Raw genomic sequence first — 14,217 nt, 5'->3', positions numbered from 1 at the left:
GTTGTGCCATTTTGTAACAACCCAAATTTTTTGTGTCAATCACTTACTGAAGCCCTTGGCTTGTAGGTGATTTTCATTATTGTTTGAGGATAAAACTATTTATAACTGAAGAAATCATATATTCTCTCATTGTATTCCATTTGTCAATCCCTGTGTTATTTCAAATGTGAATGGTATGCTTCCTCTGTAAGTCAGGAATATCCAGATTCTGTTTTATGTTTTAGAGGGTAAAGAAATCCCATTTACTCCATTGCTATTGACAGTTGTTATAATATAAGTGCAAGTGGTTGATCTTTCTGATACCAAGAGTGCTTTTGATTGAGTGGCATGTCACACATATGCACTTTCTCATTAAGTCATCTTTAAATATTCTCAAATACAGCACTCTTAGAAATGAAGAACAATACTGTGCATAAGAAATGGTTAGTATTGAACAGTGCGACACCTTTGAGAGGCTCAGTATATGATTAAATTTACAAAAACCTTGTAACACTATGGTAGCTCAGTTTAAAGTGTACTATTTATTATTTGATTTTTCTTCATATAAAGTTACAGCAGTGCCCTGATGAGTTCTGGAAGTATATAATCACCACCACCAACAACAACAACAACACAATATATCTGTATTTTCATTTAATACAGCAGTTCAAGTTTGCACCTGGCCATCTAGGTTTCCCATGATCTTCCTAAATCACTCCAGGCAAATGCCATTGATGGCTCCTTTGGAATAGCACAGCCGATAATTCTTAATTTTTTTTTATTGCCCCCTCCCCCTCCCGGCCTTGTCAATTTCTGAACTTGTGCTCCGTCTCCAGTGGCCTCGATGTTGATGGTACATTAATCCCTAGTCTTTGTTCCTGTATTTTTGTGGTAGTAAGACATCAGGGAAAAACTAACTGAGGCAGGTAGATAGGTACATTAACAAGATCGCAAAAAGAGCTCACCTTTTGGGTGACGTCCCTCCTCCAGAAACACACACAACTACACTGACCATTCAGACTAGTGTAATACATTGAGACAGAGTGTGTGTGTGTGTGTGTGTGTGTGTGTGTGTGTGTGTGTGTGTATGCGCGCGTGAGCAGGCTAGGATATGATTTTATCTGCAACAATTGCAGTTAAAGACTGTATCAGCATGACCAGTAGCATAATGACTAGACAGTTGGTAGGGTGCTCCAAAGCAAATTATATTGAGGCGTGCCTTGAATAAGCGAACAAAAAAAATGTCTTTTACAAATATTAACCTAAGTGGAGGTATGACACTTCATGAACCACATAAAACTTAACAAATAAAAACATACACATACATTTTTGTTAAGACATAATAATAAACAACACACAAAAATGATGATATTAAATCTCTTTGTACCCATATTTCATACAGTAGGGAAAATTATAGGGGCAGAAAAAAGTGTTCTAATTATCTCAAATTATATGATTACTTCTAAGATGTAATAGACTTCTTTCTGCCAAAAGCATCCATATCTGGGAAGGAGGGGCAACTATGTTGTGTTTGTTTACCTTGCAGGAACCTCCTAATGCTGATACATCGCATGATTGAGTTTGTGATACGGGAAGGTCCAATGTTTGAAGCAATGATCATGAATCGAGAAATCAACAATTCCATGTTCAGGTATGTTACTTTTGTGTTGCAAAATGAATTGTTATCCATCTATCATGTAGTATAACCAAGATGTTACAAAATTTGTAATTGATTACAGATTCCTGTTTGAAAATCAAAGCCCAGCCCATGTGTATTATCGATGGAAATTATTTTCAATGTTACAAGGAGATTTGCAGCTCAGTTGGAGAACACAGGAATTTCGAATGTTTAAAGGTGAGAACTAGCACCAACAGCATATACAGTTGTTGTTGTTGTTGTTGTTGTTGTTGTGGTCTTCAGTCCTGAGACTGGTTTGATGCAGCTCTCCATGCTAATGCATATACAGTAGAAGACTAAAATTGTTGTGGATCTAAAGAACACCTTTTTTTCCCTTCTTGCTGCTTTTGTGTTCTGAACAAGGTTTGGCATGGAAAGTAATAGAAAAGGTGATTTTTTTTTTAAGTGCTTCATTAATGTTTGGTATGAACAAAACATAACAGCTGCTATTTAGCACAAGCAGGAACAGATGTACATGTTTGTATCTTTGTGTAATTGCTTTGCATTAGTTTACAGTTTCCTTACTTGCATGTATATGTGTCAACAGCAGTGTGACTACAGCAGTTGGTTTTGGTAGTGCTAATTGCAAAATGTTGTGTGAAAGAGTAACTCCTGCTGAACGGGTTAATATTTTTCAAAGCACTCTGCTATCATGCTGCAGTTCAGATGTCCAGCAAAATTGAGAATAATTAATAATATGAATTGAAATACACTATAAACTGTAACTAGCCACTTTTATTAATCATCCGCTGTATGCTTCAATCACCATATGTATTCATTAAAAAACTTTTGCACAGTTTGTGCAATAACAATTTAATTTACTATCACTCAATAATGTGTGTGCTACTAGATGATGTAATATTACTACAAATATAAGTTACAGCTCCTTAAAGCATTTTTCCCAGTAATGTGGAACTTTTATAGAAAAAAATAATGAAATTGTTGGTTTTAGCTGACTTTCTTGCACCATTATAGATATCATTATGAAAGTAGGTACCTGAAGATTCCCTCAAGAGCACAGAAAATGTGTGATAATTTTGTATACTAATAACGTAAAAAAAGTTAGTTGTCAGCAATAAGATGACATCCATAAGTAGTTGTTGCAATAAATAAAATCCCATGTTTACAGGATATTTTCAGGAAAAACATTTTCCTTTTTCAAATTGTGGAAAAAGCCTTGCAGATAAAAAAGAATGCTATAAGAAATTTTGCTTTTGTAGAGATGGTCATAACTGTCATATTTGTGTTCTCTTGCACTTCATAGAAATTTCTGATGATGAAGTCGTTAAATAAATGCTAAATCAATTGTTGTAAAATGTGACACATCATCATTGTATCACACCGCTTCGGAACTTATTTTGTTTGCAAAAGACTCTATCTATTGTAAGGTGCAAGGATTCACATTAACTGACTAGAAAACTGGGATGGTCGGGTGGCGTACCATAAAACAAGAGCAAATAATTCACATCTCCCAAAAATTTAATATTTGCAACCCTGTCAAATTCTACATCATTGCACCCATCACTCCACATACGATGCTGGAGACCTTAGAACAGAAAAAAAACATAAGAGTGAAAAATGTAATTACCTTGACAGTATGAACAGTGAATTTTAAAGCATTGTACTGATTAAGTTACTAAATTGTGTATAGCATGTTGAAATTATATACAATTTATCTAATAAAGAAAAAAGTGTAGTATTGTACTAACATCTACATTTGGCATAAAATCAATAGTATTATGTTTAAGATACGATAAATAATTTGTTCACCATATGATTCAGATTAAAGTTAACTGGCAGTGCTTTCACTCGTTTGTATTATAATTCATTGTCCTGTTGCATTTTATTTCTCTACACTATATTCAATTTAACTCGGGGTCATATCAGCTCGATCTGTGTGCAATGAGAGGAATGTGACGAAAGTTTGCACTTCTCATGTGCTTGGATGAAAGCTCATCCCTAGTTTCAGCATAGGAGAATGAAACGCCTTTCTTATACATCCTGTCCATTATGCCTTCAATCATTTTAAAGATAGCAGCTTGTCAACTTATGTGGACTGGTAGCATTACTTATTACAATAATGAACGTTCCTTCCACTGGGGGTAACCAGTTAATGAAATTATCATTGAAAGCAGTGCCTTTGTAATTCAGAGTTGGGAAAAAGTGTGACAACTCTTGCAGTAATGAAAAATCTAATGCATTTCCTGGTATTTATGGTACCAGCATGTGCCATGTTGTCTTGATCACCATGAGCTGTAGGTACTTTCAGGCCACCTTTCCCCTTGGACCCATGCCAAATGTCTTTTTTGTGAAACCAAAGTTTTATCCACTTAAAGTGTAAGCCTGTTGTCCTTCGTACACATTAAATTCATAGTCTGCCCTTTGAAAGCCATCAGTTTGTTTTTGCAAAGATCTGACTGAGATTCCTCATACTCAATGTTGTGAAATAGATCTGCTGTGATTTTACTAGTTTAGAAAATTCCCCTCAATTGTAGCTTTACTGATACACTTTGCTGGCCATTTCCGTATTAAAAGTCATGCCAGTGCAGCAGCTTTCCCATTTGTATCCATTGGATGAACACATACCATTGATCTTCATTATCACTGGTACTGAACTTCAAGCAAAAGAAATTCGCAGAAGGTAAAAGTAACCACATGCAAATGACAAGTACTGATAACTGATAAGTTGGTATCTATCAAGACAAAGTCGTAAGACTTTTTTTCTTTTTTGTGGGTGTAGGGGCTTAAAAAATTGTCAGTGCATAATAATACAAGAATCTAACTTTTGAATATTATTATTTGTGCAATTGTTGGAAATTGTAAATTTGGTGATAGAAGAGATTTTAATTGTTAGACCTACTTACCTGTGCTTGTGTGTCCTTCGATCCTTGTAATTTGTGTGTTCATCATAGTAGTTTCATGTTTATTAGGAGGATCAATATGGAGACCGCCACCTATGAATCCATATACACAGGGCATGCCAGATGAGCTTGTTGAAGGAGAAGAAAAAGAACCAAGAAAGGGAAGCCTTTCCAACACGTGAGTGTTTTATTTTCTGTTAACTTTAAAATGGTTTCTTTCTTTCTTTTTATTTCTTGTTCTGCAAATGTGTTGGGAATTTCATTTCTGTGTGAAGAAAAATAAGTGGATTATAGCCATACTACTTCCCATGAAAACAATCCCCATTTCTGAACTACGGTTGTACTGACCTCCTCCCTTGAGCTGGTGTTTATATATTTGAAAACATATCAATGAAGCATTAATTGTAATGATTAAACTAAAAGAAGGATTAAGTAGCTCAGAAATTAGAATTTGGTACTCATATAAATGTCACACATAATGTGGAGAAAATATACAAAATATTCATTGTTTAATCATGGATAATATCAAAAAATATTTCAAATTTTGATTTCAGTCAGAGGGACAGGCTTGAAGATTTACTGCGCAATATGACTCCAGAACGCATGAAGGTTGCAGAAGCCATGGTATTTTGTATTGAGCACAGTGAAGCTGCAGAGGAAATATGTGATTGCATAGCAGAATCACTTTCAATATTGCAGACACCTATTCCAAAAAAGGTAAATTTGATTAGCTGCAATTTAAGTAGTTTATTTCATAAATTTTGAATATATATTGTAGTATTTTCTTGTATGCATATTATGCTTGTCTAGCACTCAACCATCAAAGATAAGTGTATGCTCATGATGTGAAATTCAGATGCTGGTTTCATTAATAAATAAGTATAAATAAGTCAAGAGTTGTTTGGTGCTGCTATTTGTCTGTAAATGAAGAAATTTAATGTTGTGTTTTACAGATTGCTCGCCTGTATTTGATTTCTGATATACTGCACAACTGTGGGGTTAAGATAACCAACGCATCATATTATCGAAAAGGGTGAGTTAATAATAATATTCACAGTGATACAAATGTAGTACAGAAACTGTATGAAGCCAGTGCACTAATGTCATGCTTAGTTAGTATGATATTTTGAAAAATAAGTATCATGAAAAGGTGTTGAGTATGTACATGAGCATCAGTTAAAAACACTGCAACAATGCATTTGCCTTACAATTACGTATTGCACTAGGCTAAGTTTTATTAATTGCCTGAGAGGAGAATTAATTAAAAGCATTGCTGTGTAATCTCCAGTTTATGTGATAAAAGGTCTTTCCACAGCAGAAGTACGAGACCTCTCGAGTAAGTATTACAAGTTACTTGCACATCTTCTCAGATAATAACCTTCAATTTGAATACTCAAATTCATTTTCTTCCACTTTGAGAAGACTCCTTGGGAAGATTGTTTGAGAACACTCACAAGAGCTTCTTTGGAATGAAGGCATTATTTACATTGCCGTGGGGGGGGAAGCATGGTCAGATGTCAGCATAATGTCGTACATATACACAGTATCAGTAAGTGTGTAAATGATTTGGAGGGTGCATAGTGCAGACACAGGAGTGCATTAGTGTTGTTCTTGTTCAGTGTGGTTACAAAGACTGGTAGAGTAAATAGAAGTGTTTACAGAGTCAGATGTTGAGTGATCAGCACCTGGCAGAGTTTGAAAGGGGCCGTATTGAGCACCTCCATTATGCTGGCTGGTCAAATTGTGCCTTATACGTATTTAGGGGCATTTTAATATGACAGTGGTCCAATGTTGGATTGCATGGGAACATGAGGGCAAGCACGCTAGTCATCAAGATTTCATCAACCATGTCTGACCACCATTAGGTGGTATCACTGTATTGTGCACAAAGCATGTTTGTAACCCCTTCATAACTGCATCTGGCATCCAAGAACAAGTAATGGACTTGCTGCAACACTGTCGGTCAGAGATGCGCAGCACCAGGGCTAGTGAATTACCATCTCATGCATAGTCTGCCATTAACACCACAACACAAAGAGCTCTGTTTGAGTGGTGGCTTGACCAGAACCACGGACTGCTGATGGACGGCATTGCAATGCGTTCAGCAATGAATTGCGGTTATACTCTATCATGAATGAACACTGTCGATGAGTAAGGCAGCAATCTGGGAAGAGATTCCTTTCTTCCGATGCTTTGGTGACAGACAGCAGTGTTACTCCTGGTGTCATGGTGCGGAGAACCATTGGATATGACTTCAGGTCACGGCTGATAGTGATGGAGGGAATTCTGACAGTTCAGCGACATGTCACGGACATCATGTGTCCTCATGTGTTATCTTTTATGTGACAGTATCATGGTGCCATTTGTCAACAGGGCACTGCTTGTCCATACACAGCACATGGCTCTGTGAACTTTCCAAGTGATACTGAGGTAATCCCAAGTCCAGCAAAAGCTTCAGAACTGTCCTCAATAGAACACGTGTAAGACCAGCTTGGACATCAGCTCTGCCCCTTTGTTACTATCCAGGATATCAACAACCACATACAGCTGCTTTATGGTACCCTTACTCCAGATCGCTGTGACGGAGTAATACTAATACATAACCCAGTACCCAAAACACCGATATTAATTCCATGTATTCTGGAATTACAGTTCCTCCTGTTTTCTGAGTTAATAGCTGTTGGCCAAATGCTTTTTGCCATTTTTTAGGTCAGCTGTTCTTCTGTGCTGCTCACCCAACTTAAATGTTGTCATAAAGAAAAATCTTCTCTAAACAGATGTCAGATTTTCTTTAATTATTTGAATAAAATTGTAGAGAACAGAGAGAGGTGGTGCAGTAGTTAGCACACTGGCTTCACATTCGGGAGGACTATGGTTCAAACTCATATTCAGCCATCCTGTTTTAGGTTTTCCTTGATTTCCCTAAATCGCTTCAGGCGAGTGTCAGGATGGTTCCTTTGAAAGGGCACAGTCAATTTCCTTCCCCATCTTTCTCGAATGGGACATTGCTGTTTGGTCCTCTCCACCCAAATCAACCAACCAACCAAATTGTAGGATTGATTCTATTAAGAAAATCTCATATATTCTTCTAGTATTGTGTACAAATGTAAACTCAGACTCATACTAAGATCGGTCTCCTCCCATTACAATATTCCTTAGCAATAAAGAAAACCCAGAGGATTTGATTAAAGGCAGAGATTTCATTTTGCAGTTCATGTCAATTTCAGAGACCTGTGTGATGAGTCAGTGCAAAGTACAGTTATGTGCCAGAAAGCCATGGACAAAAATGTAATTTTTCATCTCTCATCTTTCATCTCTCGAGTTCCATTGATCACAGAGATAAGCAGTCAAGTGTTTTGGATAGCCATTGGTCTAGCAACCATTTGTATACTTATTGGAAGAACACTCATACTGTACAAATCCTACATTATAAGGTCAAAATTTAAACATTACGTGTATCCTCCAGCCCAGACAAAGTGAGCAAATCAGTTGGTTCTTTCGCACTACATGAGTGGTCCGTGAGAAAGCTCCAAAGAAACAATTTTTTTCAGTGTATGAAAAGTATCATCTGTGGGAATGGCCACTTCTGTAATTTCTTTGTATAGCAAACCATAGAATTTTTTTACCATACATTCTTAAGATGATTTTCTCATGGAAGATTAAAACTTTTTTATAAATCATTATCCATTACCGTGATACAGAGGTTCAAAGTTACCATACCTACACACATAATATCCATTCTGATGATGTGTAAATGTAGTTTTAACTGATACAGTGAACACACGACAGTGGTTCTAGGGTCATCACAAGGCTTCAGAGGTCATCAAACGACATTTTTGTCAGCATTTTTTCACCAATAAAACTTTATGATGCACTGTCTCTGTGTAGTGGGTAACTTACAACCACACAAATATGCAGTGACAGAAAACGGCCTAAAAAGTACCTTAACAGGCCCAAAAAGGACTTAAAATTACTGGCAAAAATTATGTAAAACTGTAAAGACTGAAAATTCAGTAAAATATTCATAACATTTCCATTATTTTAACATATAAAGCAGGCTTTCCTGGTGTATTGCGATCACTGAGGAGAGTATCTGGAAAAAAAGTGAAATGAATGATTTTGTGTAAATTTTATATTTTGCATACTCACTTGTTTTTTGTGTGCGTCAAAGTATATACGAGGGGCATTCAATAAGTAATGCAACAAATTTTTTCTGTAAGCATGTTGGTTTTATTCAAGATTAAAATACAGTATATTATTCCTCACTCTTGTGGCTACAAAACCCTGTCTTTCAGCAAAATTTCCTTTCAGTGTGAAAGCCTTACACTGCCTTACTGGGAGTGCGTGTATGCCTGCATGGCACCACTCTAGTGTTCAACATCAGAGCCAATGTCTTTCTGCAGCAATAGGCTCTCCATCATCCACATACTGCTTCCTGTGGGGTACATTCTTCATCGGGCCAAAGAGATGGAAGGCAGAAGGGTGAATTCCAAGCTGTAAGGTGGATGAGAAAGAATAGTCCAGTGAAGTTCTGTGACTCCTCTCGGGTGTGCAGACTTGTTTGAGGCCTTGCTTTGTCTTGGAGAAAGAGAAGTTCATTGGCATTTTTGTGACAACCAACATGCAGATTTCCTGTGGGTACCACAATACATTTCAGAATTGATCATTGCACAGTGGAGGAGGATATGGAGCAGAATAATAGCTTCAGAATCTCAGAAGATCATTACTGCGGGTGCGGCTTTTAACTTTTTCTTTGGGGGAGAGATAGTGTGATGCCACTTCATGGATTGCCATTTTGTTTCCAGTTCAAAGTGATGAATACATGTTTCATTGTCTGTATGGTCTTCTGTTTGGCAGCGAGGAACCCATTGGGCACACACCTTAGAGTACTGCAAAGCACGTTCCAATGTTGCAGGAGTCCCAGCTGTGTGCGGCCTGCTGGTACTTAAGAGATCGAACAGGTTTGCATGAGGTTGCTGCAATGTTGACAGACACCTTGCCTAATGACTCACCATGCTTTTGTTCACTACCAAGTCTCCATAGGCATTGTACAAGCACCTGTTAATATTTGAAATATTCTGGTTTTCCATCAAAAGACAGTTCTCTTGCCTGAAACATACCTCCGTTACAGATGCCATCTTGTAGGCTACATTATAGCACTTACATTTATTGGAACCTTATGAAACTGTAGGGACTGAAACGAGAATATTTCATGGTGTCCCACAACAAATTCTTCATTTCTTCAATTGAAATTGGCTGAGAAAAAAAAAAGAGTTGCATTTTTTATTGAATGCTCGTCGTCGTATGCAAAAGAACGTGCTCGTCTTCTAGCAGCTTTTTACTGTAGGCCATTTTTTAATGTGAAGACTGAGGAAGGTTTTTTGAATAAATTTTCATTATTTGTATTAACGTTTAATTTTCTTGCTAAATTTTGTTATTTGATGTAATTTGTATTATATGTACTTGCTTATTTGAATTTTAATTCAGATTGGAAAGCAGGCTGCTTCAGATCTTTCAAGATGTTCATGCAGCGTATGTTAACTTGGACAGTAGACTGAAAGCCGAAGGATTTAAAGTTCGTGTCATGCAGATGTTCAGAGCTTGGGAAGAATGGGCTGTGTATCCTAAGGACTTTCTCATTAGATTACAGAATGTTTTCCTTGGAATTTCAAACACCGTAAGTGCCTTGTATTTGTGATCTACTTATCCTCTCTCTCTCTCTTTTTTTTTTTTTTTTGGCATAATTGGTTTGTTGTGAAAGTATCACCTGGCTATGTGCTTGTGTAAATTTAATTGTCAAGTGATATACTGTCATGACACATTGACCTTAGTCAGTTAATACACAAAAACATTCCAAATATTCTTTTGTAGTTTCTGCCCAATAAGAATCAAGCGTGTTACATTTTACAAAAGATGGTGACTATTATGTCATTTGTCCATGTCAGATCAGAACTTTATTTTCATCCACACTGTATGCTGATGAAATAACTGCTGTAGAGACAGGCTTTAAAAAGCTACAATATTTTAGTTCCACATAACATATTCTATTAAAGAAACGGCATTTATTTAACAAAAACAATGATAGTGAAACAGAAATAATATGAGGGTAAGTCAAGTATTATCCTCAAAGTAGTTATAAAATACTTTTGTAATCAAGTAGGAAACTTACAAGAACATCATTTTTCAATGTAGTCTCCTTGCTTTTCAATGCACTTGGTCCATCATTGTACGAGGTTCCTGATACTCCTGAAAGAAGGTTCGCGGTTGAGCTGTGAGCCAGGAATGCACCGCTTCTTTCACTGCTTCGTCTGAGGCAAATCGACGGCCTGTTTGAGTGGACCAAACAAGTGATAGTCAGAAGGGGCAAGATCAGGACTATATGGAGGATGATCCAGTACTTCAAATTTGAGTTTCTGGAGCATTTCAGCAGTGTGGGCAGCAGTATGCAGACGGGCATTGTTGTGCAACAACACAACACCTTTTGGCAGCAATCCTCGGTGTTTGCTTCGAATTGCAGACTTTAGCCTGGCAGTAAGCATCACACTGTAACATACACTGTTTATTGTTGTGCCCCTTTCCCCAAAATGTTCCAGTACTGGACCTTGTGCCTCCCAAAATCTGTAACCATCAGTTTTCCTGTGGATGGTTGGATCTCAAACTTTTTCTTGCACTGCGAATTTGGACGTTTCCGTTCCATACTCTGCCGTTTACTCTGTGGCTCATAATGATTGATCCATGTTTCATCACCAGTAATGTTCCTGTCTAAGAAGTTGTCCCCTTTGTTACCATAGTGATCCAAATGGTTTTTGCAGATGTCCAAGCACGTTTGTTTATGCAACTGTGTGAGTTGTTTTGGACCCATCTTGCACAAACTTTATGAAACCCAAGTTTGTTGTGGATGATTTTGTAGGCAGAACCATGACTAATTTGCAGACGATGTGCCTCTTTGTTAATAGTTTGTCTGTCTAAGGGAATCATTTCACATGAAGGCTCAATGGTTTCTACATTTGTGGCGGTAAATGGTTGTCCAACCCCTTCATCATGCGTAACACTAGTGCAACCATTTCGGAATTTTTCGATCCATTTGTGGACACTCCATTGTGGCAAAACACTGTTTCCGTACTGTAGCAAAAGTCTTCAATGAATTGCGGCCTGATATGTCTTCCGGCCACAAAAAACAGATCATTGAACATTGCTCTTCTCTGGTGCAAATAGACAGCAGAGCAGCCATGATTAACAACATGGCAGTGATAATGAAACTAACCTAGCAGCTTGAAAATTGCAAAGATATAACAAAAAATAAATAAAGCTTGTGTCATCAAAGTAAAACGACAGTACTACGAAAATATGACTAAATTGCGAATAATAATTGACTTACCCTCGTACAATGTGAAATTGCCAAATGCAACCCAAGCGCAGTGTAGGACATGGCCCTTAGTAAAAGCATAAAACTACCGATGTTAATCTTTGCAATTGTACTGGAAGTTCATTGTAAGAAAGTGTAACACACACTGTGGTGGCAAGCAAAATTCGTTAGTACAACCTGTCTGGAGTTGTCAGAACAAAATAGTAGTAGGCTATAACTTTGTCATAAGGAAATATAATATACAATAGTATGGCAAGCAGAGTTTACAAGAGTGTAGTCCAGAGATGTAACCTAGTTCTACGATTGATGAACAGCCATAGTATGCAAGAGCTGTTGTTATAAGTAGACATGAACATAAACAAGGCAGACTTACGGTTGCTCTTGCTGTTTTAACAGTTTCCTCAGTTTATTATGGTGGTAACATCGGGAAGTCATGGTTGACAGAGGTGCTGGAGTCTGTGATTCACTGAGGGGGAGATACCTGGATGACATGCCCCCTGGATAAGGCACAGTTATTAGAACTGTTACAGAGATGGCACTGCATAAGTTACAACACCACATGATAGCGAGAGAGAGCCCTTGCTGACAATTATGTAGCAATTACAGAATTAGCAGAAAAATGAGGAAGTGATCAGTAGCAATGTTTCTTATTGAGTAAATGTTGACAATCTGACTCTTTTTTAATCAGTTGAGACTAAGAAATATGTCAACAGATGGAAGTCTGCAAAGAGCGCATCTAAAATCATAGATACACTACATGATCAAAAGTATCTGAACACCCCCGAAAACATGTTTTTCATATTAGGTGAATTGTGCTGCCACCTACTGCCAGGTACTCCATATCAGCGACCTCAGTAGTCATTAGATATCGTGAGAGAGCTGAATGGGATACTCTGCAGAACTCAGTTACCTCGAAAGTGGCCAGGTGATTGGGTGTCACTTGTGTCATATATCTGTACATGAGATTTCCACACTCCTAAACATCCCTAGCTCCACTGTTTCTGATGTGATAGTGAAATGGAAACGTGAAGGGACACGTACTGCACAAAAGCGTACAGGCTGACCTCATCTGTTAACTGACGGAGACCGCTGACAATTGAACAGGTTCATAACATGTAATAGGCAAACGTCTATCCAGACCATCACGCAAGAATTCCAAACTGCATCAGAATCCACTGTAAGTGCTATGACAGTTAGGTAGGAGATGATAAAACTAGTATTTCGTGGTCGAGCGGCTGCTCATAAGCCACACATCACACCAGTAAATGCCAAACGACGCCTCGCTTGGTGTAAGGAGCGTAAACAATGGACAATTGAACAGTGGAAAAATGTTGTGAGTAGTGACGAATCGCAGTACACAATGTGGCGATCCGATGGCAGGGTGTGGATATGGCGAATGCCGGGTGAACATCATCTGCCAGCGTGTGTATTGCCAATAGTAAAATTGGGAGGCGGTGGTGTTACGGCTTGGTCATGTTTTTCATGGAGATGGCTTGCATCCCTTGTTGTTTCATGTGACACTATCACAGCACAGGCCTACTTTGATGTTTTAAGCACCTTCTTGCTTCCCACTGTTAAAGAGCAATTTGGGGATGGCAATTGCATCTTTCAACACAATCGAGCACGGCCTGTGGCGGAGTGGTTACACGACAATAACATCCCTGTAATGGACTGGCCTGCACAGAATCCTGATCTGAATCCTATAGAACACCTTCGGGATGTTTTGGAGCGCCGACTTCGTGCCAGGCCTCACCGACCGACATCGGTACCTCTCCTCAGTGCAGCACTCCATGAAGAACAGATTGCCATTCCCCAAGAAATCTTCTAGCACCTGATGAACAGTGGAAGCTGTCATCAAGGCTAAGAGTGGGCCGACACCATATTGAATTCCAGCATTACTGATGGAGGGCGCCATGAACTTGTAAGTCATTTTCAGCCAGGTGTCCGGACACTTTTGGTCACATAGTGTATATCTGAGAGAAGTGTTGGTGACAATATGTTAGCATGAATCTTCCTGGCAGATTAAAACTGTGTGCTGTGCACACTTACACTCTGTCATTGTGTTTCGTATCAGTGCACACTCCACTGCAGAGTGAAAATTTCATTCTAGTATGTTATTATATTCAGGGAAGAACAAGATAACTAAGCCTAGCAGATGATAATGTCATAACTATCTAAGTGTGTATAAAAACAAGTATTTAATAGCATAAGCAACATTCTTGGATAAATGTGTAAAATGGAGATAAAGATGACTTGCAGTTCCTGTATAAAAGTCTTCAGTTCAGTTCCTCAGTTTTTACTGGCGTATTTTTTACTTGAATGCCACAGGGGAG

At 38.1% G+C, this 14,217-nt stretch overlaps 1 protein-coding gene across 1 annotated transcript in view; it reads left to right on the top strand.

The window, feature by feature from the left end:
* Positions 1-14,217, top strand: part of LOC126174308 (U2 snRNP-associated SURP motif-containing protein) — a 162,534-nt gene that overhangs the window by 104,201 nt on the left and 44,116 nt on the right. The window contains exons 11-16 of the mRNA XM_049921025.1: positions 1,526-1,630; positions 1,719-1,834; positions 4,588-4,696; positions 5,073-5,235; positions 5,472-5,551; positions 10,006-10,195. Coding sequence (XP_049776982.1) covers positions 1,526-1,630; positions 1,719-1,834; positions 4,588-4,696; positions 5,073-5,235; positions 5,472-5,551; positions 10,006-10,195 — 763 coding nt within the window. The remainder of the gene's footprint in view (positions 1-1,525; positions 1,631-1,718; positions 1,835-4,587; positions 4,697-5,072; positions 5,236-5,471; positions 5,552-10,005; positions 10,196-14,217) is intronic.

Source organism: Schistocerca cancellata, chromosome 1 (genome assembly GCF_023864275.1).
Source record: "Schistocerca cancellata isolate TAMUIC-IGC-003103 chromosome 1, iqSchCanc2.1, whole genome shotgun sequence".
Taxonomy (NCBI): Eukaryota; Metazoa; Arthropoda; class Insecta; order Orthoptera; family Acrididae; genus Schistocerca; species Schistocerca cancellata.
Note: the sequence above shows the minus strand (reverse complement) of the source record. Positions and strands in the feature narration are given on the sequence as shown.